Here is a 26,164-nt window from a genome sequence, read left to right on the forward strand (position 1 = left end):
AAGCCTATACAAAAATGTGGTGAAAAAACTCCCACTGATTTCAAATGGCTTCCTTCAGTATTGTACTTCCATGTACATTTTAAAATGTAATGCAACTTACACATCTTTTATTTTAGTAGGGGCTTTCTCTTCCTCTGTTTTGCCTGGGACATTTTAACTGACTGTTAATGAAATTGTGCACCTCAACCAGAGACCAACTGCAGAAACTTTTCTTTGTGAAAAATACTAAAGGGGCAACTTCACTTTAGATTCCAGAGCCCTCTGTTCTCCATTGTTACATGGATCCATATGGCATCAGAGTGTGTACATTAGGGTGGGTAATTTAATGAGTTTAAGTGAGTGAGTGAAATTAGTTTGTTGCCTAATGGTTTAAGTTTGTTAGTATTAAGTTACATTGTTTTTAGCTAAAGACAATTCTTGATGAATGGCTTGGGATTTTTAGCTGAGTGGTAGTTTTGGAAATCTGATGCATGCCTGATAGAATTCCTTCCTTACACCATAGACAACTGACAATATTTTCAGACATGATCTGATTAATACGCTTGAAGCATTATGTGGACATGTAGCAATAAAGGGTAGAGGAATTAGCTCAAAGGAACAACAGAGAGTACCTGAGACTCAGTTCTCTAAGCTATTCAAATCAAATCCGGATTTTTATATTCACACATATGCAGTGCAGGATAGAAGCATCTATTTTACTTTATTTCCAAAAAATATATCCATTCACTGATTAGAACTGCTCAACACCAAATCCTGTTCCCTTGGTTCCTTTCTGTTCACCAGTTTGCATCTAGAACTCATCTCAAAAATACTGCTTTCTCTCTTGTTCTTGCTGTACACTACAAAAAATACCACAGCATAATGTCTGTATTCTCCTTACAGCACAATTAACTGACAAGCTACCTTGCCTCCAGAGGGTTGTAAACTTGTGAATTTTGACAAAAATTGCCCCTCTTCCTTTCATAACACTATCCTGCTTTTAGACTCTACAAGGTGGCAATTCCTAACTCCACCGTGAAAAAGAAATACACTGTTCTACATTCATCCCACTATGTCTTCATGTCTAATGCTTGAATTTTTGCCAGTCAGGAACAGGAACTTTCTTTGGCCGGTGTTTGCATTTAACATTGATTCTCTTCATTGAACATCCAAATGCCATCCACATTCAAATGAATCAATATATGAACAAGCAACAATTGAAATGTATTGTTTATTCGTTTACAACAATACAAGTGTGTAACCAATGTAGCCTATCTATTGCCTTGCATAATACCCAGCTTTCTAAGTTGTCTTCCTTGTTCATAACCACACAGTCTTTTGGTGAGTGGTTTTAATCTCTTCAAAGTGATCAGAACATGTTCTCTGAAAGCACTTAAAACTGTCTGCTGTCCGTGGGGTTTAGTTGGGACTCAACAGAAAGTCATATGGTGAATGTTCTCTTCCTGGCAGAATTACTCATGCATGAAAACATGCAATTCCTTCCCCACAAATACTTTTGTATGCAATTCTGATATTTGTCTGTTGGCTAGTAAAGGTCAGTCTCACACATTTGCAGACGGCCGTCCAAAGGGACTTGTGTTTGGCCAGAGCACATTTGAGGCAAAGAAATAATATTGATGGATGATTTGCAGTGTTTCAAGAGCTCTGTAAGTTATGCTTTTCCAGTACATCTATTGGCCATTAATGGACATGGCTACAGGAAACATGTGACTCTCGAGGTATGTCTAGCAGTGAAAGGAAGGAACCAAAAAGATGTTAAGTGTGGGAAGGTAAAGGTAACAGTGCATTGCACTGGGAGAACAAAACAAAAAGTGTGAGGGAAAGAAAGAAAGAGGAAGAAACTGGAACTTGAAATCATACAGTCATGCAGACTAAGAAGAACTCACTATCATAGGATTAAAAAAGGAAAATCATGAAATATATTGCACTGAGGTTTGGACGAGGCTGAACTATAAAAGGAGCCTGTATGTCAAACACATAGGAATTGTCAGAACATACTGGAATCAACTGATTTAGTGCTAATATGAGTAAAAAGAACCTTTTAGGCTAGTCAAGCTATTTGTAGCCTCATTATTCCCATTTGTTTGTATCAATACTGAAAATACTAGCACCTTCTTCCAGTAAAACTTAACTTTATAGCTAGTGAAGGAAAAAAATAAGAGTTGTAATAGGTCTCGCCAGCTTTAATGACACACCAGCAGATGGAAACAAACAAAAAAAACCCTCTTCATCTGTTTTATCTTGTTTTGCATAGCAGTTCCAGAAACATTTCCTTGCTTCTGTGCGATAGCAGAGACTTAACTGACTAACATCCTGTCTCTGACCTCAACTCCTTGAGCAAAGTCATTGAGGTATCTGTGATGAGCATACCCCATCATCATGTGGTCTTAGCCCTAACTCCCTCGGCCACAGACATCTATTCAACATGGAAATGGCAGAGGCTAACCAAGCTAACTCTGTCTTCATGGCTGTAGAGAAAAGATTAGCAGCACTGTTAGTAACTGCTGGGTGTGCTGCTAGACTGCAAAAGCTGATGCTGTGAAAGCTAAACTCCAAAGTAATGCCTGAGCAGCAATGGGGAGTTGTACAATACAAAAGACCATTTTCAATACAAGCATATTTACTTTCCCTTCCCTTTCCCAAAGTGGTTTTTTTTTATTACCTCCTTCTGCACTCACTGACTGGACGCAGCTAGAAATAAGAACAGAGCCTGGCTTGGTTTTTCGTTGAATTATTCTGTTGTTCAAAGAGCACAGCAGTTTCTGTCTGTGTAATAAGGGACAGTGGCAGTAGAGAAGACGTTGCCTGAGGGTTAAGCTGGGAAGCTTCATTTCCCTATTCCAGTAGGAACAGAAGGAAAACTTTTAGCTTAATTTTCGGTTTTGTGGTTTGTCACCATAATCTATACCTTAAAGCTGTTTTAACCTAATGTTTTATGTATTAATTTCCTCAGGTTTATTAATTTTTTTTCTACTTTTTAATTTATCTCCCTGTGAAGGTGTATGAAAATGAATAGGACAGACTTTTGTGGATATTGAGGAGTATATAGCAGTGGATTCCAGAATATTTTTTTTTAAAAAAAAAAAGGCTCTCAGACATAGACATACAAATCCCAAGGCCATGGGTAGACTTGAAAAATAGGTTCCATCTGCCTGCATTGGTTTCAAAGGAACTGTCTACTGAATGTAAAACAGGCTAGAATACAGTCTGTGACTTGCTCAAAAGGAAGGGAAAAAACCTCCACCTTTAGGCACACTGCAGAAAAAGAAAGCAGAAGATTCATGATTGTGAAGAAATTCTTGCGGTGCACAGTATTTTTCAGCTATGGTTTGGCTCAGATCCCATAAAACAAGAACTGACAGTAAAATACGTGAGTAGTTTCTTCTAAAGTACTTACTACGCAGGAACAGCAGGCATTTCTAGAGAGAAATGTCCAATCTGAAGAGATTACCTTTTTTGCCATAAGCAAATATACAACATTGTTGTCACCTCAAAAAAAATTTCACAGTTCCAAAATTACAGTTCAGTCCTATATTTTTAGCTCTGGCAAAATTAGTTTTGGTAGAAAAAAAAGACTCTTCTCCCAGTTACAGTGGGCTAATAAGAGGCTCTGTTTCAAGTTGTGCCACTGCGCAGGAGCAGAAGCATGCATGGACATTTTGGACATAAGGGGACCTGTAAATAGCTTGCCATGGCTGCTCCTCTGAGGCAGATACACCTCTGTAGCTCTTCAAAGCACTGCCTTACAGAAGGCGGAGGAGGTGACATCTACCCTATATATTCCCATAAATTGGTAATCTACCCAGTTCTTGGGTGAGGGGGAGACACCTGTAGCTATCTCATTCTAATGTTATTTCCCTTCTCATGAGTTATATCCCTAAGGAATAAGCCAACTTTCAAAAGGGCTACAAGCTCCAAACACCTTTAACATTTTGATAAGTAGTCTGCAGCAACCCTAGTGATCATTTAACAATGAAACAGTAAGTTACTACTTGGTACCAGCACCTCGTGCTGGCTCACAGATGTTCACACCGTGGGCAGCTGCTCCACTTGTTCCAGTCACCTGCAAAAGGAGTGAAGCCTTGCTTTTGGGTTGGGAGAAAAGTGGGGAATAGAAAGGATGGGGAAATGGGAGGGATGGGGAAAAGGAAATATTCCATCAACACTCCTGTGCCCACCACAGTAACTGTGCTGCTGACAGAGCAAGAAACTTCCATGCTGCAACAGGGGGAGAAAAGGGAACAACAGAACAACTATCTCTGGTGGAATTTTTATAAATTATTATTTCATAGACTTCTTAAGCATCTCCCATTCTTAACATGTGGGATGCCATTCACTAGGTGCTGTGATCGTGAATAAGTCCAACAAGCTGGCTTGCATGGAGGGGCAGTTCTGCTGGCACCCTTGCTTATTGGGTGAAACCAAGTGGAGTTTCCCTTGGCTGCCATGCAGTGTTGTGGTCTTTCTCCCATGTAGGGATTCCATGAGCCAGATTCAGGTGGCAGGACCAGGCCACATTTTTCAGCCAGAGCTAGCAGAAAGAGTTCAAGGTGGGAGAGAGGCCACAGTGCTGCAATTGCAAGAGTTATGGGTCTTACCTGTAGGGAAGCATAAAATAGGAATCAGTTTGGAGTAATCCCATGGCTGAAGCATGAAACCTGGTTGCCTGATACCCAACAAACAACTCCCACCATGACATGTTTTACAAGGATCTTTTGGTTCTGACCTCCACATGCAACCCCTCATCTTGGTAGCTCTTTCAGCAGAATCAAGAGAGAATGTGCCTTCCCATCCAGCCCACCCTGTCCTCTCTAGATCACACAATGCGCATTTTTTGAGCAGCATTAGGACTTTATTTACTCCAGGCAAGGGCACAGTTTTCTCCAGCCCAAAGAACGCCACATCACTGGGAGTTTTAGTGATGCCTTCGATCGAGGCCTGGGGATTCAGAGTTATTAAACAAGCACAATACCAATCTCATATTATGATGATGATAACGTGGTACCTTTTCCTTCCTTCTGACATCTCTTTCTTTGTACAATACATTTTCTGCTCTCGCTTGTAGCTGGGCAAGGATTGCCCCTTGCTGACGGATGCTGTACGATCTCTCTGACCCTTACTTCATTTCCTCTTTTGAAACCACATGTTTTTCCTTTCTTTGTGCAAGGGCTCCATGGACTCCACTCACTAGCTTCACAGTGCACTGCAATAAACATAGGACAAGCTGAGCCTGGCCAATATCTTTTTTGTATACACAATGCATACGGTACATTAATTTAATTCTTCATCAGCCGAAAGGTGGCAAAAATTAATGGAATTAATCAGGATTTGCAGCATTGAATTGACAGAAATTGGACTGCTGAGGATATACTGTACAAAATAATGTCAAATAATTATGTCAGTTACTATTTTGTACATGCTGTTTCATATTTCCATTCCTAAAATGGGGCAACAACACAATTGGTCTCAATGAAATCAGTTACTGGGGCTTGTTCTGAGGTTGCTTTGGTTTTGTGGAATTAAACATTATTCATGCCTATGTGAGAGTGCAGTCACTGGGTCAAGCTGCTGCAGCTGGTCTCAACATTATTGAATTTGGAAATCAATAGAGTTATAAAGGACCAACTGATAGCAAAAGGCATTACATTAAGAATCAAGTATCTTTGGTGATTTGCTGCTTGGTACTCAGCTTAAATAGTGAAAGAGCCATCATCTGTAGCATATACAAGCTGTAAGTAGGCAAAGCAGAGGAGAATTTGGGTCAGGGGGGTGCAAGCTTTTCAGAAGAGTGTGGGTTACAGTTTCTAAACCACAGTGGTCTGAATGCACATCCCATACTATTGGGAATTCAAAAGATGTGCAGCTGGACATTTGTCCAAACAGTGTAGACAAAAATGGGAGTAACCTTGGAAGCTTGAAAACGTGCTCTTAATAACTATCCTTCCTTTGTGCCATCTCCTCAGTATCCTTCTCTTGATAAAAGACAGGGAGCATTTATATTTACTTTATGTTCACATGCGTGCTTAAGACTATAACCACCACTGCAGAAGGAAAGGCTTCCAGACCCTCTATAAGGAGGAATATGTAAGTTAACAGTTTTCTGGCTCCAGAATTTACTTCCAAATTTTTCAAAACCTGAAAATATAACTGACCTTGGGCAATCTCTGAGCCTTTCTCCAGTGAATTGTCATGTGGGTAGTTTTGTTTTTCATATTACACTGGAGCTCTCCTGTTAAAATAATTGGCCTTCACGTGTACAAAAAAGTTCTGTTATTCCTCCATAGCTTTAAATGGCTTTTCCTATTTGAGACTGACTCATTGTTAAAGCAGCTAAGTCTACAGCACTTGGAAAAAGCCATCAAGAAACAAAAATGATCCCTTGAATTCCTTTCAAAGATGAAAGTCTTTGCTTGAAAATAAAACCGTAAAAAACATCACTACCACCTGAACTAATATATATTTGAGAAGGAAAATGCCAAACCACTTTGGCATTATTTTTATTCCTGCATTGCTTCCCCTCTAAAACACGCGATACCAGGGAGAGCTATATGCATGATACTGTGGGGGAGGAGATTTCCATCATGGCCAGACTGTGCCTAAGTGCTCCCTGGTTGCTGGTGGCTGAAGAGGTTACCGCTTCCACCGCAGTTCACAGCCCTCAGCCACCACAATTCACAGCTGGCATACTAAAATAAGCTGAACCTTGCCGCAGCTGCAGCATGCCCATGGCGGGGATGCCAACTGCACCAGCCCAGAGGCAAATATATCACTAGTTCTGCTTTCAGCCAGAGGGATGGCAGAGGGATGGAGCAGACAGTTAGGTGTGGTGACCTCCAAAATTGCCCCGGAGTGAATAATTGGAGCTTGTGAGTCAGAGACTGAAGAGATACAAAAGCAGGTCTCTTCTCTGCAGCCAGTGAGTCATAGGACCAGTGTTGCCAATCTCGTTCCTGCAGTGACAGTGCCACACTATTTGGTGTTTTATTTTAATCCTCAGTTTCTGGAGTCAGGTGATTATGCACATATACCATTTTGGGTTTTTTGTGGGTGTTTGGTTGGGTTTTTTTTCTTAAAGTTTTAGTTTCTAGCCTTCGCCTTTGTGAAGGTAAGCTTCAAAATGTTGATGCACGCATGCTTTGAAAGCTCAGGTAGTACAAGGGAGCTAAAGCAAAGCAGTTAGTGTTTTAATCTTTTGACTACATGTGGAGTCTGGCTCAGGATTTCTGAACCTTTGATGTTAGCGGTACTGCGTAACACTGCAACAGAGCAAGTAAGACATGGATGTCGTTCTACCTCAGGGAAGACCAAACAGGCCATATTTCCTGAGGCAGAATTGCCCTTAGTGTCAAGGCTGCGTTTGTGGGGCACAGCCAAGCTTGTGCCTCTTGTGAAATGTTTGGAAAGACTTGGAAAATACCGTGAGTTTGTTGTGCTGGGGAATACATCTTCTGATACAGAACATTTTCATTTTAAGTTAAGGATTCCTTGGTTGTGTAACTGATCTTTGGACTCCTGCTCTCCCTAGATCCCCCATCCCCTGTCAGAAAACCAGGCAGGACATGAGGGGACAGGACTTACCGATGCTAGTGCACTCCATTGTGTGATTGTTGGCTTCCAGCCCATCAGGGCATTTTTCAAGGCACTTTCCACTGTATAAGTAAAACCCACTTTTACACTTTGTGCAGAAGTTTCTGGTGAAGCAGGTATCACAGTCAGCTTTACATTCTGAAATGCAAACAGTAAACGACAATGCTGTTACTCTTTGCCATGAAACACCATGGGCTCTCTCACATATACCAGAACCACACAATTCTAGCAATGTTAAAGAATCTTCAAAGGAAGCAAATTATATTTAGATCTTCTTCATGGCCTTTGCACACAGTGATGCCAGCCACAAGTGACCTTGGCACGAGTGAGGGTTTTATAAGGGTGGCCTGATGCTGAACGGCCTCACACTGCTTGTCTTCTTGAAGACCTATGCAAATGGAAGACAGAGCACAGCATGTCAGAATAACAGCATACTGCTGCTGCCCTACACTGACACAGCACAGGTACTAATTAACCCCACAGGGTACGGTACTGGGCCAGTTCCATGCTATCTGTCTCCATTCATCCGGGAGGAATAAAAATATGCCAGAATTTAGGATCTGCTTAAGACTGTTTTGCATCAACATCTTTTTCTTTTTTTAAATGAATCCCTGATGTTCAATCAGATGTCCTGTAGTTTTCATGTATTCTCCATATAACTACCCCAAATTGGCATTAGTGGTGTATTTCCCAGTTCTTAGATATTTTTAAAAGAAATACATAAAAACTTGTGTATGGCACAGCTCATGTCTGAAATGCAAGGCCACACACTGCTAAAAAGTGAGCAAATACTTTACAGTGTCAAGTTACTCTGTAAGACTTTACTCTGGGGTCCATTCATTAAATAATTTTTATTACCAGGTAAAAACTGGGAGAGTTGCTTGGCCATCATTCTTATGTTTTTATATCACCTGTGGGATTAAAAATAGTTAATTCAACAACAAAAAGAGGAGTGGGGAGGACATTACAATATTTTCCAAGTCATTTATGGTTCAAAATACATAGTAAGGTCAAAATGTTGCCCAAGCAGTAAAGAACAGAGCTGGGTTCTCTGTCTCCCAGCCCAGAGGCAACATGAATCAGTAACTTCCCCAAATCAGGGTGACACCTGGTCAGCTGCTACAGGCATTCAGAGGACTACACTGAGTGTGAGACACGCTATAAAGAAACCAGGGCAAACTGCATCCTCAAAGAATGACACCTGCTGTCTTGTCCCCTTGTCGCAAGGGTCAGGAGGCTAAGGGCTGTAGGTTAAATGGCTCCAGCCACCGAGATTCATCATCTCTCCGCCCTCACTCTTCAGAGCTGCCACCACTCCCTCTTGCTGCTGGAGGGCAGCGCCTGGTGCCCGCTGGCGCATCCCTTTCACATGGGATACAGAGGAGGAGACCATCACCTGGGTCTTAGGCAGGTCATTCCTGCAGAGTCAGGATGCCTGAGCTTTAGGCTGTTTTGTGATCTTTCACCTTAACTTCTTGCTCAGGTTAATATTTACTATACTATTATAAAAGAACTGAACAAATAAAGACACAGCCTGTCCATCTGCTTCTCTGTTGACTTGACTTCTAAGGGAATGCAGTATTCAAGAGAGAACAAACAAATCCATGAATCCATTTCCCCTTTCCCCAGCACTTACTTGCACACTTATTAATGTCGGGATACCGTGTCCCGTAGTATCCGCTTGGACACGAGGAAAGACATACTCCAATCTGTTTCATGCCAATCCTTTCCAGAACAAAAAAGAGCCTGGGCTTACATGACAGGCATCCGTTGTAGTCAGAACACGTAGCACACCCTCCTTGGCAACCCTGGCTCACATTAGGATGCACTGAGAAGGCAAAGATTAAAAAGGAAAAAATAATGGTGAGAGAACAAGATATTAGACAAGACCGTGAAATAATGATTTCTCTGTACTTGGAAGGGTGGACCATCTACCCCTCTGACAGCTCTTAAAGATTGCTTCATTTTTTTCTTGGGTCTCTTATGACCTGACATTTCATTTCAGCGATTATTTCACCTGCATAAAAATGAGAAACTCAGCTGATGTGCTCACATCTTGCAGAAATAGTTAACAGTAAATTACATTTGAAATAGATTTTATGGAATGGCAGCATCCTCGAGAACAGTTATTTTTCTTTTAGTTATTTTCAGTGGCTTTTCTGACTTGTATGCACTTGGTTCAGCAGGAAATACATGTTAACTTATCTTTGCTTTTCCTAGATGGATGATTAAAAATCAACCTAGTGTGTAATTTCTTTCATTGGCTAAATGCCATTTGATTGAGTTCTGCTGTGCAGGAATATGCCCTTGTAAGATCTGATGCTAATTTGCCTTAACAAAAAGACACAGGAGAGCCATCCTTCTCACCCTCCTTCTTTCCCTGGAATGTTCTCTCTGGCATGTTTTTAATCTCTAACAATTAAAACCTGATGTTCAGACTTAACTGTGGCATTTACCCTGCTGCAGTCCCAGCATGGAGCATAGGTAGGATTATATTTGCCTTTCAGTTGAATTGTTCTAATTCTTCAGACAAGGAAAGGAAAACTTATTACACTCACTGCTTAAGACTATTCAGCTCTTTAGGGGCTTGGGGGTAGCAGAAAAGAGGATGCTATTGCAGACTATCTTTTCAGTAGCAAACATTAATCAGTGTATTCCTTCTCAGAGGTAGAGCCTAATGTTGTGCATCCTCAGGTACTTTAGAAGCCGTTACCTACTTTTAATTCCTTCTTGGTTGCATTCTTAAATAAGTGTTGGATCTGAAAAATACTTCAGCATCAAATAACTCCAGACCCCGTGCCCCCTTTTTTTTGGCCTCGTGTTATATGAAAAACCCAGGCATTTTTCTAAGTGTAAGCTTTCATCTCTCAGCCTGAGACACCTGGTTATATTTCATATGTAAGAGAAACCAGTCTTCATTTACATTTGTAAATACTATTCGTAAAAACTGTTAGGTTCCTGTTCTGCCTTCTGCTCAGTCCAGTGATAATTTTATAAATACATACATGCCATACAGTTTGATTGCCTATTTTAGTGTTTTGATCTTATTTTTATCTGCAGATATTGCTAAATGGCTTGCATATGCAATGAGCCTGCTTTTGTCAGGTCCCTTCTGTGGATCCCTTGGAGGCAGAGCAGAAGCCCATATGAATTCATGGCCTGAAGGCTGGTTGAAAGCCACCACTCTCTGCTACCTCAGGGGCATTTACCTGGTGGCAGGGAAGTTCAGGAATACCTCTGTACTTTGTTCCTTTACAGTTTTGGCAGAAAAGACATGGCCCATGAACAGGAAAAGCACTCCTCTATGCTCTGAGGTTTTGATGACCAGTTCCTCAACCTGAGAATCCTCACAGGGAGGTCAAGTTCACTTTTCCTCTTTCATTAACAGAATGAGGAATGAGGGCTATTTCTCTCAGTAGGGCTGAACATGTAGGAGAAGAGCAAACTTTGGCCTTGCTGCAGACAAACAATTTAAATGAGAATATAAGAACCCAATTCTCTGTGCTGCCCAAGGCACTCACTTTATGCAAAACCTGGAGGAACGTGTTTTTACCACCAAGACACCACTACTATGAGAATAAACAGCATTCTGCATAGTCAGAAACTGCAATCTCAATTCAGTTATCAGACTTGCTTTCAAGACTCTCAAAAGACTGAGTTCTCAGTAAGTATGGCATATTTTTTTCTGAGAAGATTCCAAAGATACAGAGTATATTGATTTTGAAATTAAGATCCTGAAGAATTGGCTTTCTTTTAAAATTTAAGTAAATGAAAATGTCCGTGTCTCTCTCTCCCCTGTCTTTTGGCTCTTGTATGAAGCTACTTTCAAAGGCAGGCACAGTAATGTGATCTAAGAAGCTGACATTATTTAAAAACTACCTGTGACTTTCCTTCATTAAGTCTGACAGAGGGAAGAAAAAGCAGCTGAAGTACAAAATATTTGTCGTCAAAGCTGCTGTATAAAATATGGATGATAACTTTTGATGGGAAACATATTATGTGTGAGCACCTGTGACACATCGTTATGAGTAGATTCTTTTGACAGAGAAAACATTATGTGCAACTTCTCTGAGGTCAAGCTGTGTGTATTGAGCCCTTGAGACAGGCAATACTTAATTATTGAAAGATGATAATTCTCTGTAGCTAAGATCTATTACATGGCCAACTTCCATCTCCTTTTCAACTCCAGAAGTATTAAGTATAAAATAAAATGTACTCCCAGCCATTTTCATAATTTCTGCCTCCTTTCATGCATCCCAGATACATCCCATACAAATAACATGGCAAAAAAGGAAGCCTGTAGATCTAAATGGAGAATCACATTGTCAGTATTACAGAGCAAGAAGTTAAAATATGTAAGTCAAGCTCCATTTAGAAGTTGATTTCATGCCATGTTACAACTCAATGTGTGAAGCAAAACAAGCTTATGTTCTTGAAAATGTATAAAACAAAAGCCTCGTTGAAGAGTCAGAATTGACATTTTAAATGAAGAAAGAATTTTTTTCTCTTGAAAGCTAATAAAGGGATCCTTTTTTGATAGTCCCCTATTGTGCCTGGCATTTCTTTGACCCCTATACCTGTGTAATAAAACTGTCTCTCATTGTGCTTGCTCTGAACGCTAGGAAGACCCTTATTCTGGCTCAGGCAAGGAGCAAAGCAGAGACAGCTGAGTCCAGAAACTGGTACTGTTTGACAGCACAGCACTGGGCTTTGTCATTGAACCTGGGAGAAAATAAATGGTGGAGGAGAAATATTCAGACAATGAGATAGCATGTTTGAAATAAGGCATCTCCAAGCTCCAGCTGAAACTCTCGTTCTCATTACCTCTCAGTCTCCTCCCTCTCTGGCTGAGATCCAGGCATTTTCCTGATCCCTGCAATGTAGGGGCCAGTCCCTCTCCTCCTGCAGAGGCCAAGTGGGGTCAGAGGGATTCCAGAAGGAAACGGGGCAAACTCAGGCTCTGAAACATCTTCCTGCCACAGGGAGGGAATTTATCACTGCTGGCTACAGAACTGGCCCTTACTATTCGTCCCTCATTGCAGCGAGGTGTTAGTTGCCTGCAGATCTCAAGCACTCCAGCAATTGCACACCATAACCATAAGGAAGCAACCAGAAGTTTTGCCTCTTGTTTCCCCCCATATCAGACAGTGTGAGCTCAGAGTTTAAGTGATGTGCCGCAACAAGCTGGGAACACAAACCCCATCTGGTGAAATCCAGCCACGGTACACCTGGTATAAGCATGCATTACTTCAAATTTCTACACTTAAGTCAACAGTAGAAATGGGTAAGTAATGTATATCCACTTTAAGAAACACTTTGAAGTCCACAGGTGAAAAAGCACTAGGGAAGGGCAGACTGCTCCTGTTAGCCAAAAGTTTAGATGTGGTAAGAGGGACAGAGAGGTCCCGTCTCTTGGCAGAGGGGCAGGTGCTGTGGCCTCGTGGGTTAGGCTCTGGCTGCAGAACCAGATCTGGGCTTTAGCATTGCGAATAGGTCCAAGAAATGCTCTTCCTTGTAACCACTTGGTCTTTGATGCAACCTGCTCCACTATAAAGACAAAAAAAATGAAATAGAAAAAATTCTCCACAACCCTCAAAACTGACTTCGATGAGGATGAAATATTTTATGCATGGGCTGCTAGAAGCAGTGTCTTCCATTAGACATAACCCTACCAGCCACCAAGCAGTCTGCCCTCTTGTATTCGAACACTTTTTGAGCACGGTGAAAACCTAGGCTCTCAAGGATGAAAAATACAGCACAGCAATAGGCAAAGCAAGTGGTGGGAGCACAGAGACCCACAGACAAGCTCTTCCCCGTTGCTTACAAGTGGGTCAGCCAGGCCTGCTGACTCATCAGGTACAAAGGATGTATGTGCAGGCTCGTGGCTGGCTTTAGGTCTGGAATCCATCCCTCCATTTTTCTTCTTATAAAGTCTAAATACTGGGGATCAGAGAAGACACTAAGGTAATCTTGAACTATTCTCTTCCCCTTGCTGGCATTAAGCCTTTTTTGGCTTGGAGGCCTTTTTTTGTGCAAGCTGTTTGTCCAGATATTAGTTTTAAGCCTAATTAGCAAATGCAATCACTGGGGATTTTCCTTTCTCAGAATATTTTCCAAAGCCCTGCTCTGGAAACAATGAGCTGTGGTCTCTCTGTTAAAAATAGAAAGTTAGGGACAAGGAGCTGAAGTTGAATCTGAATTTATAATGATGAGACAACAGAAGATTTTGATGGCATGCAGCAAATAAATTCTACAACATTTGCAATGACATTTTTCTAGCAGCTACACTTTATATATAGATTTAAATTTATGGGATCAAACATGAAACTAAGGAAACGCAGGAGGAACCTGGCTGGGTGTATGTTCTGACAGCCAGGGGAAAAGCTTGGGGCAGAAGAATATTCTTTGCCCATTTGCTGCAGCTGAGATGCACTGTCTCATCACCAGTCTTCAATGACCAAGACGTCCATTTAGAGCTTTGTTCTTGAAATGGATGTGATAGACAAGCGAGATCCATCCCTGCTCAAAAGCTGCCACTACTCCTGGTTTCTTGGGCTTGTGCATTCTCACAGGAAATATTTTCACAGCAGAGCTGCTCTGGAATTCAGCCTCACTGGTTGGGCTGCCCCTTGCTGCAGGACCCAGGCCCTGCCTTGGCTTTACCCACCATGCGGCACCCATGTAGGCACTAGCCCTTGTGGTGGAGGAGATTTGGGACAGGATATCCCACGGGTTCTCATGTCACTTGATCACTCCATGCATTCACTGGCATTCGGTTCGCTCTCTTTCACCTAGTGTGAAGCAGCTGCCTGTGGCAGTGGCTTGAAAACAATACTTCATCTAAAGCAGAGCTACTCTTAATCATGCAGACCATCCTCTAGGCAAAGGCAAACAGCATTTGGCAGTGAGCTGTTCTAATGAGGAAGTCATTAAGGAATTCAGATTGCAAACCACAGTGTATTTCCTCAGACTCTTTCTTGGACAGCATTTCTCTGTGTGGAAATGCATTAGAAGCAGAATGGACAATGGTGGGGCAAAACCACTGAACCAACGTGTAGGCAACGTGCGGCACAGAGCAAGGAGAAAGCCCAGGAGTGGTGGGACAGCACTGGGAGAGCACATACACATGGGTTTGATAAGTTTGTGTTATCACTGCTAAACAGATTGGCAGCCTGGGCCAAGATGAAACCTGAGCTCAGTCTTGCAGACTAAGCTCTGCTTGATTGCTTGGCCTTAAATCATCCACAGGGAAGCAAGGGACTTCATGTGTTGTGATGGGGCAGCAGCTGGGCTCTGCGGGGAAGACAGACCCATACATGGCAATTGCTGCATTGGATTTGCCATTTGTTTTCTGGGATGCAACAGAACTAGTGGTGATAGCTGAGGGATGTAGACTCCCCGTCCAGCCTCACCTGGATCTACAGGAGTCTGAGGTGGCCTTGAAAGCAAAAGAGGGAGCAAAAGCGGAAAAGAGGAAAAATCAGTCTAAAAGTCTGCTGTTAAAGGCTTAACATATTCTGTTTCTCTTTGTGATCTGTGCTTCACAAATACTTTGAGATTTCTTTCTATGAGGATGGTAACTCCTCTAGAGATTTGTCTGACTTTAATTTTACTTCAGAACATTGCTGCCTTCTGTGGTACAAAACACATTAACAAAGAAGATCCTCAAGTGTCCTCCGGTGTTTGGAAGGAAAAAGATCCCATAAGGACTGAAAAAAAAAAATTTCTTCAAGCATCTGCCTAGATTGACAGAGTATTTTCTTCCTCAAGAGGCACTTCCCATCTGAGGGAAAAGAAACCAACCTATTTTGTTCACCAAGTGTCAACAGTTCTAAAAAGCAACAGCAACATGAGTATGGGACAGTCCCACAGTCTCAGGGAGTATCCATAACCGTTTTGTAGTGGTGTCTGTGAGCAAGAAGGCCATCAGCCCAAGTGGCCAAGATCTCACTGGGGAATGCCTCATCATTATTAAACACATCTGGCAAAGTCATCCTGAAAATTAAGTATACTGGCTGCCAGAACACACTTCCCTTGAATTTGGTTAGAAAGACCATCAACAGGCTGAAAAACCTCACCAGGGGTGCAGAGTTTTATGCAGTCTCTTAGCATCTTCAGCACAACAAAAATCAGCCACAGCAACCACAAATAGCTCCTTCTCATTCCAGAGAGTTTTGTAAATACACTGAAAAATTCTTTTCATGGAGAGAGAAGGGAAATTGACTTTTTTTTCCCATGTACTATGGAGCACCACCAGAATTCAGGCATCCAGGAAGTTTAACCAGTATAGGAACCAAAGAGGAACCCTGAGGCAAGTTGCCTTTGATAGCAAAGGTAGGACCAGGTCATTCAATACCTTCACGCATCAAGTTCTAAATCCTATAAGCAACTACAGGTCTTACTTTTAAAGTCAACTGTAGCTGTTTCCAAATACCCAGCCTTCAAGACTATACTTTATAAATCTCCTTTAAAAATAGAAAAGTGAATTACATATCTCGTCCTCATTGCCTAGATAGGAAGACCTGTTATAGAAGGGAAAGTTTGGGATCTATAAAGAGTAGTAACCTAGCAGTTGTATAAACTAATACTTGCATAACCAATGTGTCATGACATTTGTCAGACTCAGCTACTTGCAAATAAAGCACCTGTGCCAAGATGAAAAAAGGAGGTGTGAGTTTGGAAAGAGATTATATTTGATGCACATATATTTAGACAGTATTTTAATAATCAAATCCTGCAACACGCCATCATGAAGATCCTCAGCTGATTTTACACTTTGCATGCACACAGAATTCGAAAAACAAAGGTGTCAACGTCACTGTGACTCCCCTGACCCCCCAGTCTCTTCCCTACAAGATATACATACTTCTATCCAGTAAAAAAGCACAGCTGTATATTGCACATGCTCATTCTTTGAAATATGCAGTCTTTCTGCTTGATTTTCTGCTTGATGCTAGCATTCCATCTATTGTTTATGCTTTTCTAACAAAGTTCACTGGTGCTCAGGTTGTGCTGGTGGCACCAGAGCCTTCCTCCCCCCCACACTCACACCCCCCAGCTTGCTTCTCCTGCTTCGTTCCTTTAACATACTAGAGGCTTTTATTGTTGCGTATTACAGAGATGCTCGTGTACTTCCAAGCTGTATAAGGATCACTCAGCTTGTACTGTCAACATTACACAACTACAGTAGCATTTGCAAGTTTCTCGTTTCCCACAGGGTCTTTTGAGACCGGAGTTTTTCTCTCAAAGTTTTGTTTCAGAAACCACAGAAAGAACAGCAGGATGTAACAGATTTTACTTTCCATGCTGGGGACTAGGGAGAAGGGTTTAGACAGCGAAAGCCTGTAATCCCGTGTCAAAGCTATGATTTTCTACTACCATGTTTACAGCGTTAAAAAATTAATAAACCAGACAGCAAGCCAGCCCACTGCCTTGGCATTGCTCAGATGTGCCTTTGGTCAATTACTTAATATCCTCTCAATTTTGTGTATTTTCCTGAGTGGAACTGATCAAAAGTTTGTACTGAATGAAATATTTTTTTTCTGTGTAATGATTAAATTCATACCATACTGAAGCTAACTAACTAAAAGCCCTGAAGTATGTTGTTTGCAGTGGAACTGGTCTGGACTGATGCCTGCAGACATTAAAGCAGAACCTATCTCTTTAAATTCAAGTTTCACGTGAAGATTTGAACCCAGATTATAGACACTAAGGCGTATCACAGTGCTTGAAGGTCTTTAAAAGTTGTTTTCTACAATTTGTAACAAGCCGAAACTCTGATACCAATTTTTCAAAAACTAAATACGGTAAATTCTTCAGGCTGACCAGACCATCTATCTGTCAGTGACAAAAAATACTGTCCAAAATTCCAAGTTTAAATTAATGATGAAAATCCTAGATCTAGTGACTGTTTGTCTGCTGTAGTGCTGTGTAGCTGTGTAGCAATGTATTTGCTCTCAACACTCCACAACTGATGACCCAACTATTTTCACCTTTCCCTCATGCCACTGGGACCCATCACAGTGTGGAAAAAAATAAAAAAAAAAGATAAGTCAAAGGTTTTTGAGTGCAAAGCATGAACAGTATGACATGAAATCAAATTCAGGTCTGATGGAAAACAGACTAAAGACATCATCACCAGCCACCTCGGACTCACTAAGTCCTGGCCCACCAAAATCAATGGCAAAACTGTGAGGAGATGGGGGTGAGGATTTCACTGGTTTGTTAATTGGTGTTAGGGTAGTCCATGGTTCAGAGTACAGTTATCTGATTTTTAGAGGGCAGTGTGATCAGTTGGCCTGTTTTGACTGGGATTAAGTAGTAGGATGGGCAAGATTTAAGTAGGCGTCTGATTCCTGAGAAACACTGTTCAACAGCTCGGTGTGCCTGGCTCTTCTTGTGAAGTAACTATGAATGGCACGTAGTTAGGGCTTGTTTCATCACCCCTTCTGCGCACTACCCTCTCTTTGAAGTCTGAGCCTTCCCCTCCCAACCAGCTTCACTGCCTCACATGCTGACCCACATGAAAGAAATTTAGCACTCACACCAAGCACCATTCACTTCCCCCAAACCGTAATACATCTAACATCACTGCAGTGATGCACAGCAGGCAGTTTGAGCTAAAGCCGCACTAGGAAGTATTTGAGCTGATTTCTTGGGGTACTGGTGATGAAGTCAAGGTTATCATCCATTTTGTGTTTAAGCAGGGAGACGGTTCTTTTTTATGTGTGGATGTACCATCACTCCATCACTTCTCCGAGGATTTGCGTGCCAATCAGTTCAGTTGATTGCAAGAGAAAATGTATTAAGATGAATTAAAAATGCTTGGGTGTTGGGTTTTTTTTTTAATGTAATATCTGTAAAAGTATGTTCTTTATCCCCAAACCAATTAACAGTATAGCACTGACACATCAAACTTTCCAGATAGTCAAATTAATTGAAAGCTGGTGCACAGACTGTATTTGAAAATAGAAATTGCGTACCGCGTGGGGCTGTTAGTGACTGTGGTAGCCAGAGGCTGCACAGCCCTGGCGAGCTCTGTGCAGCTGCGCAGGTACATGGCAGGCAGCACCGCTATGGCATCAACAGTCAGTAGCCGTTCGGTCACAGCTTTCCCTCTAAAGCTAGTTTGCCTGCAGCAATCCTATCATGCGTGTTAGTGGCCTGAAGAGGTTTGGGCAGAGACCAAAATGCTCTGTTCTCCCCTTGTTGCCACCTCCAGTGTAGAGGACACCCCTCACGGCTGCTGGGTCAATGCAGGAGGAAGCCAGGTCCCCCGCACGCACCTTCACCGGCACTCGTCCTGCTAAGAGGAGCCCCATGGCCACCACCTCCCTTGTATCCTAAGGCTGAAAGCTGCCAGGCTGCTCCAGCCTCTTGAGGATGCCCTGAAGAGGATGTGCAGCAACTGGGAAATCAGTTTAATTGATTAAAGGTCTCTATGAATGTTCTGCTCAGCTCCAATGCCTGCCCGTAAGGATCACACCTATAGGGGATAATGGGAATGCTATTTCACAAAGAGGAGATTTAAAAAGTCTGATTTGTGTAAAATTGCCATAAAATGCAAAAATTTATGAAATATTCCACAAAAGATTAGAAGATAATCTGTTTCACTTCATTGGGAATAATTGCTTTCCATTATTTAAAGAATAAAAAAAAAAGAAAAGACAAAATTATGACAAGGCTTTTTTACAAAATACTTCTATTTTTAAAAAGTGGGCAGGTTCTAATGGAATTATGTTCTGTCGATGATCCTCTGAGTGACTTTGATTTGAAATAACAATAGTAACAACATAAAGGTGGTAAGGAATGGTAAAATTTAGAATTTCAATTTGAAAGAAAAAGGAAATTCTAAAGTAAAAAAATAAACTGAGGCCACGTATTGACCACGTATAGCCAATACTAGGTGCAGAAAGACAAACAAAGTTATATAAACCCAAGAATTAAATATCTAGGATATTTAGGGTTAGTGTTACGAGTGTTATTGAACATTGTATAGTAAGGACTGTAAAGTCAAAAGTTTTGAAGGGACTTTAATTTTTTTTTCTCAATTGCAGAAAAGTATGAAAAAGAGCCTTTTGTGTCTTTAAAACCAGTTTAGCCTAAACTTAAAAATATTTGGAAAGATTAATGGTTAATCTATGAAGTACAACTTTTAGGGATGACTGGGTTTTATTTCTCTGATATGTTATTTAATATTGCTGATGCAGACCCAAAGTGATATCTGACACTTTTGATGCACAGTTGAACAAGTCATCTTAAAAATATACTTTTGCTAAAGTATTTCACCAATAACAATGTTCGGAGTCACATCATTTAGGCTGGATCACAGCAGCATCCCAAAGGCACATGTTTAACCTTATGCTGCACATGCAAGTACAAATTTGTGAGACACCTCTTCCTACCCAACCTGCTGCACAACTAAATGATCCGTTTGCTGTTTCATGACATGAGAGAGCTGTTTTTTCAGGTGGCAGATGCCTTAGCTAGCTTGCAAAATATCCTTGGCACTTTGCAGCAGTGCTCTGTTGAACTTTTTTCTACTAACTACAGTAATGAGGAAGAGAAAGGACTGTTCAGTTCTATTTTGTCATGCTGTAAAATAATTAAGTTAATTTGATGCAGAATAAATGATAGAAATAGAATCTGTTACTCCAAATAGAACTGTCTAATAGAAGTTATACCAACAATTAGTTAGGCTTCAGTGAAAACCAAACATCCCCCAGATATTAGAAAAACATGAGATCACAGCAGTTATTTTTAAAGCATCCAATATGATGAATATTTGGCAGCTGGACTGGTGGCTAGTGGCTTGCGGCACCACGTTGGGCTGCCATGAGACAGGGCTCGGATACGGGATGACCGCAACAACACCACTCCAAATGCCGGGCTGCTGCAGCAAAAATTGTGATAAAAAATGACACAAGCAGATGCCAAAATGCAATATGCAAAAGGAAAGGTTGAACTGTGCCCTAGTATGAAAAATCCTTCTTAACTGACTCCTTGACCCCATGGAGTTGCATGGAGCGAGTCAAGCAACTTGCTCTCACAGAGAGGTAGCCGTTCCCTGCAAGTACTTGCCCCCAGTGATGGCAAGCAAAATTGTATGTGTAGGGGATTCTGTCCTGGGGTAGAGTGACAGACTCGATTACCAACCTGTAATCTGTAGACCACCAGAGGTCTGTATAATGTTAGAAATAAGGAAAAATGATTGTGATGGTGTCAGTTCCCTACCCCCAAAGCAAACATACACACAGTCCAGTACAGATAAAAAAGAAATAAACAGTGTGGAATGAGAGCAATAGGTGAACATTCAACATCTAGTTAGCTTATCTTTCCCTATATTTGAATCTGTCCTAACAGCACCACCAAGTTATGGGCTTTTGGAGAAAGGTAGGGGTTCTTGGATTTGAAGGTTGGTGAAGTTGCCAGCTTATGGTCCCCTTCTAGCATCGGAAAGTTAAAAGTATTAGCTAATTTTCAAATCCAGGGCCTCCAGTGAGACAACTAACCTTCTGCTTCATTCCTATGTACATAACCTGATTTTCAGAGTGCCTGTGGAAGATGCAGATGGTCAGAGGTCTGAAAATGCAGCTATTTATTTAGGAGTCCAATCAAAGGATTTCTGCTTCACTTCTAGTGCCAAACTTAAAAGTTTTGGCCTTGTCACCTTTGGGCTTCAGTTTCTTCATCTGCAAAGGAGAAATGATACCTATCTCTTAGGAGTGTTGAGGTGTTTAATTCATGGATGTTTACAATATGTCCTCAGCTTTGGCCGAAATTCCTGGCTTTGCACACGCAAGCCTTCATGTGCGATTCTGTTCCTGGCACTGCATTAAACCTTGCTTTATACGGGAGTCTCTCATATACATCACATTGTTACGAACACAACTACTGAGTCATGGGTGCAAATGTGGTAACAATTTACTGTAGTCACTCACACAACCTTTCCATGCACACATTTCAAAGGTGGACCGAGACAAGTTGAGAAGCCAGTTCTTTTAACTTTCTGATTTCTGCTCTGTGGCTGAAGAGATTAGATTATTGGAAAACATGCTATTAACACTGGCTTGAGGCCAAAGGATCTGCTATGCATTCGGCAAGGGGTGCTGTACTTGCTGTAAATTAAGGAAAAGAGCTGGGTAAGTTGCTCCAGCGAGGAATGTTCCCTTTGGGAATTGTCCACAGCAAACGAGAGCTGTGGTTGGTGAGCAAAGAGCAACAGGGAGAAGAAAAATAACAAAAAAGGTCAGAAATTTCAGGGAAATAAAAGGCCCTTTTCCTCCTCTATACTGAGCACCAAGTTAACAAGCTTTAATGTTTGTTGATCCCTTTTATGCTACTTTCTGCATGCCCAGACCCAGCTGATAAAAACCCCGAACAATTACCATGTAAGCCCACGCTTAAATTCTTCTCCATTTGAAAAAGCACATCAGCATATGGTTACCTTCACACATGTGTTACAGACCCCTTGACTTCAATTAGACTTAAATACCTGATTAAAATTAAGGACACATTCTTGAATACAGGCTCTTGTGCTTGGAGCAGACACCTATCTTCCTGAAGTAGGCAAAAGTGTAACTCTAACATGCTAACTTTGAAACCAATGCCTTGAACTTCTCAGGTGTTAACTAATTTGAAGTTTAAACTATTTTTCATTTTTTAACTTCTCAATATTTTTAGGTAATTTTGTAGTAGAGAAAATAAAATATCAAATATTTTCAATAGAATGACTATGTTTTCACGGTGTTCCAGAGAGAAAAACCATTATTCTTTTCTCCTTTTTTAAAAGATTTAAAAAATAAATTATCTTCCCCAATTCTGCAGAGAAAAGCACAGCTATGTGAATTCAAAAGGCTTATGAAAGGTTTCTGGAACTACTTTAATTTATCAACTTTCTTAAATTAATGTTCATATATTTTAAATCACTGCCATTATATCTGGGACTAAGATTCCTACAGTGCTTGGAGTTAGCAGTCCTGTTTCTTTGTGTCTCAGAAAGAGATCCAACACAGATGATAATTCCATTGCTTTTTTAATATAAAGATTAGATTTTCAACTTTGAGATTATTAAATGATAGTGTAAGGGGCTACCAAACTATGTTCTGATAGGAAGGAAAACTGATTGCTTTGATTTCGTTAAGAATCAAACTGGTGTCTTATAAAAGGAGAGACTCAAAGTCTGTTCATTAATCTCTAAAATATCTTTTTCAGCTTAAATCTGCTGTTTACTGTGTAATACTTTCCATACCAACATCATATGTAACACTCCATATGGAAAAAAGCCAGTACAACAAAGGTGTTCACACAGAAAATTAGAAAGAGGTGTTCAAAGGGAAGCGAAGTGAAAAGGAGGCCAAATGATCAGAGAAAAATTATTATGATTGCAAAGTTTTTCACAGGCATGTGAAAAAGAGAATAAATATAATTATTCCAAACTGCATTGTGATTTCAGCCATCCTTAAAAAAAAACCAAGAACACAATATAATCAAATAGCAACAGCAGCAGTAACAGTAAGACTGCAAATACATGTTGTCCAGTTCTGTAGGACCTTTCACCCTGTGGTCCTCCAGGCACTTTACAGCCATGAAGCAAGATGAAGCTCCATGATGTAAGTAAATGCATTAGGCGTTACATTATCTTTCTCTTAGGTGAATGTAGCAGCTCTTTAACAACAGGTTTTGAGAAGACAGGGAATGCACCACATGTTTGACACTGTTTGATTGCTATTGGCCTTTTTCTGCTTTATATTGCAAGGGGGAGGTGCAGCCATCCCAGTGCCCATGCTGAAGCAATAGTTCAGTACTAAGGATTCAGAAGGGCCAGTGCGTCACCTCACTGCTGTTTTCTTCCTCTGAAGATCTCTAAGCTTTGAAGTGTCTTATACTACATCATGCCTGAGAACTACTAGTGGCAGGTGGGGCACAGCCATGAGGGAATATGGCAGCTGGATGTCTTCATGGCCTTCACTTCCATCAGGAACACAGTTGCTTGGTCACAACATAGGAACAACACTGTCATAGACCCTGCTCCAATTCTTTTGTTATGATTTTATGAGCAAAGAACAGCTCCATGGAAATTCAGCACCAAAAGAGTTACACCTGCATAGAATGGGGCTGAGATCAGATACATTAAAGCCTCAGTCATGCCTGTTCTTATTGATAAAAAAGCATACTAAAATCTGCATCTACCCCAGTGGAGTGTTTTGTCCAAAACCAGTCTTGCCTGAGGCACACTTTACAGCAACACCTCTTTCTTTAGGTGGAAAAAGAAATCAGTCTGTAATTAAGCATTGTCCCTAAAGTATCTGATGCTATAAAGCTATCTGCTACTGGAAGTAAAGGTATGACAGATCAGTGGTTGGACATGGGAATCACTGATTCTCAACTGCATTATGCAAGACAAATTTCAGAAAGCCTTGGTAGTTAAATCATTGGAATAGTCTTAGGGAGGCAGTATAATCTCAGTTGCGTGCATGCTTCAAATGAGAGGTCAAACATCTTTCTAAAAGTGTGCTATAGGTTATTGTGCCTGAGAAAGGAACCATTGAGTAGGTCCTACAGTTTCTGCTAGGCACCTTCAGACATCCCTCACAGCTGTACCCCTGACTAGGGGCTGCACATGCTGGTGAGCCAGACATTTGTTAACATTTTGCCTTAAGATAGCATCAGCAACATCATAATTTTCTTACTCACAGTGAGTTGTATTATGCTCATCAATCTGATTCTGATGTCATAAAAAAAGTGAATGAAGTAATTGTGGATAAAACAAATAAAATTGCCATATTTTTAATATAGGGTGATGATCCAATATTTTCTTTGTGATTTGAGAACTACTTGCTTCACAGGAGTTTTCAGAAATAAAATAAACTTCAGTTTCCTTAAAACAAACTCCACATTGTTGCCTTATGAACAAAATTGGATTTTTATGTCTCATAAGGTTTCAATGTAGCATATCTGCTGGATGAGGCATCAGTGTAAGCAAACAGATGGTAGGAGACTTGTTGATTTTGCCATGATAAATTTGTGCAGGATAGAGAAGGGGAGAATCTCAAGAAAGTATCCTTTTGATTTCACATAATTTTGTCTTGCTGTGTCTTAGCCACTTGTCTAATGCAGTGTAACATTCATATGAAATTACTGGCAAAACAAAAGAAAATTAACAGTACTGTTTCATTTTTTAAAGCCTAAACATGTATATAATGTTCTTCAGCAGTCAGTTTGTTTATTTTTTATATCAAAGAAAATTAAGAATGCACTAATAAATTAGTATTTTAAAGAGGATGTAAAGATGGAAGGTTGTCTCATGTAAAAAATGGAGTGAAATGACGGAATACTCCTCTTTCAAAAAGCAGAAGGAATAACAAGCCAAGTTATACACTGCTCCTGGTTTTTCTGAACTACAGCATGTATTCCACTTAGTTTCTTCAAACTAGCATCTCAGAGCAGTGTCTAAGGTGCTGTCCTATACAGACATTAAACAGCATTTCCCCTTATTACCTTAAACAGCATATTCCCTCAGCCAGTATAGCTGTAAGCAAAAGAAGAAAAATTACCTTTATTATTATAGCCTCTCTTTTTACACTTTTCTTTCATTCCCATTGCCTGTGGCTCCTGCTCTGAAAGTGTGAAGCTGGATCCCCCCTCCCACTGAAGACACTGACCTCCCACTGGGGTATGCATTCACATCTGGGCTAGGTGGCTGTAAAGTGCTTCTACTCTCAATCAGCACTTTCACACTCAAATTCTATGTGCTTACACTGTACCGATGGCAATGGAATAGCAAATTTTGAGAAACAATTGTTTTCATCATGATCATTACTGTTGTGAGATAAGTGGAAATGGCCCACAGCATCCCAGACTTGAGGGGAAATGATATCCCAGCAATCCCCTTGAAACGATGTACAATTAAAATATCTGCTGCCCTGAAAATTCAAGCATGGCTCCAGAGTGTGAGCTGAGAGCTCTGGAAGTTCATTTCCCTTTCAACTACATTTTAGCACCTCTGAAAGATTTTTATCCTATTTTAAACATTAAGGTGCCTGCACATAAGGACCCATGCTGGGATTCATCTCCCCTTGTTGTAGGCACTGAGGATTTGGATACCTATGATCGACCCATCTGTCCAGGCTCCTCCCACCAACATGGGGCTTGTCAGGTTTAACTCTTCTATGGATGGAGTGGGGAAAATCCTCTGGCTTGAAGACACCAGACTTTGTAGTCATTGGAAGCAAATAGACACTTCTAGGGCTCAGCCCATCAGAACTATCTTAAACCCCTGCCTAGGGATGAGGTGGCCTGGGAGTTGCTGGTTTACGTACAATGACTGGTTCAGTTGTTGGTGTTTATGCTTTCAATGCCTGCAGTCAAGGGAGATAGTAAAATTATTTATTTGGGTCAAATGTCTCTGTCCTGTAAAAATCAACAGGTCCCTGCCAAATCATCCAGTGGTTTTTCCTCCTTGAGATAAAGAGGTCTGACTACCTGGACTTCAGCAACATTTGCAAGTAAGTGGTCTGTGCGTCTTAAAATGAGATCACTGCTGTTGGCTAGTCTTAGAAAAGAACCCATTTGCCTC

The 26,164-nt window shown here is 41.0% G+C and overlaps 1 protein-coding gene across 3 annotated transcripts in view; it reads right to left on the reverse strand.

The window, feature by feature from the left end:
• RSPO3 (R-spondin 3) overlaps positions 1–26,164 on the reverse strand; it is a 61,010-nt gene that overhangs the window by 15,968 nt on the left and 18,878 nt on the right. For 2 of the 3 annotated variants that reach the window (XM_056344400.1, XM_056344402.1), the window contains 3 exons: positions 9,224–9,415; positions 7,579–7,725; positions 5,006–5,203 (listed from right to left, as the gene is read on the reverse strand). In XM_056344400.1, coding sequence (XP_056200375.1) covers positions 5,006–5,203; positions 7,579–7,725; positions 9,224–9,415 — 537 coding nt within the window. The remainder of the gene's footprint in view (positions 1–5,005; positions 5,204–7,578; positions 7,726–9,223; positions 9,416–26,164) is intronic. The other variant, XM_056344401.1, reaches the window with a different exon arrangement.

Source organism: Falco biarmicus, chromosome 6 (assembly GCF_023638135.1).
Source record: "Falco biarmicus isolate bFalBia1 chromosome 6, bFalBia1.pri, whole genome shotgun sequence".
Lineage (NCBI taxonomy): Eukaryota > Metazoa > Chordata > Aves > Falconiformes > Falconidae > Falco > Falco biarmicus.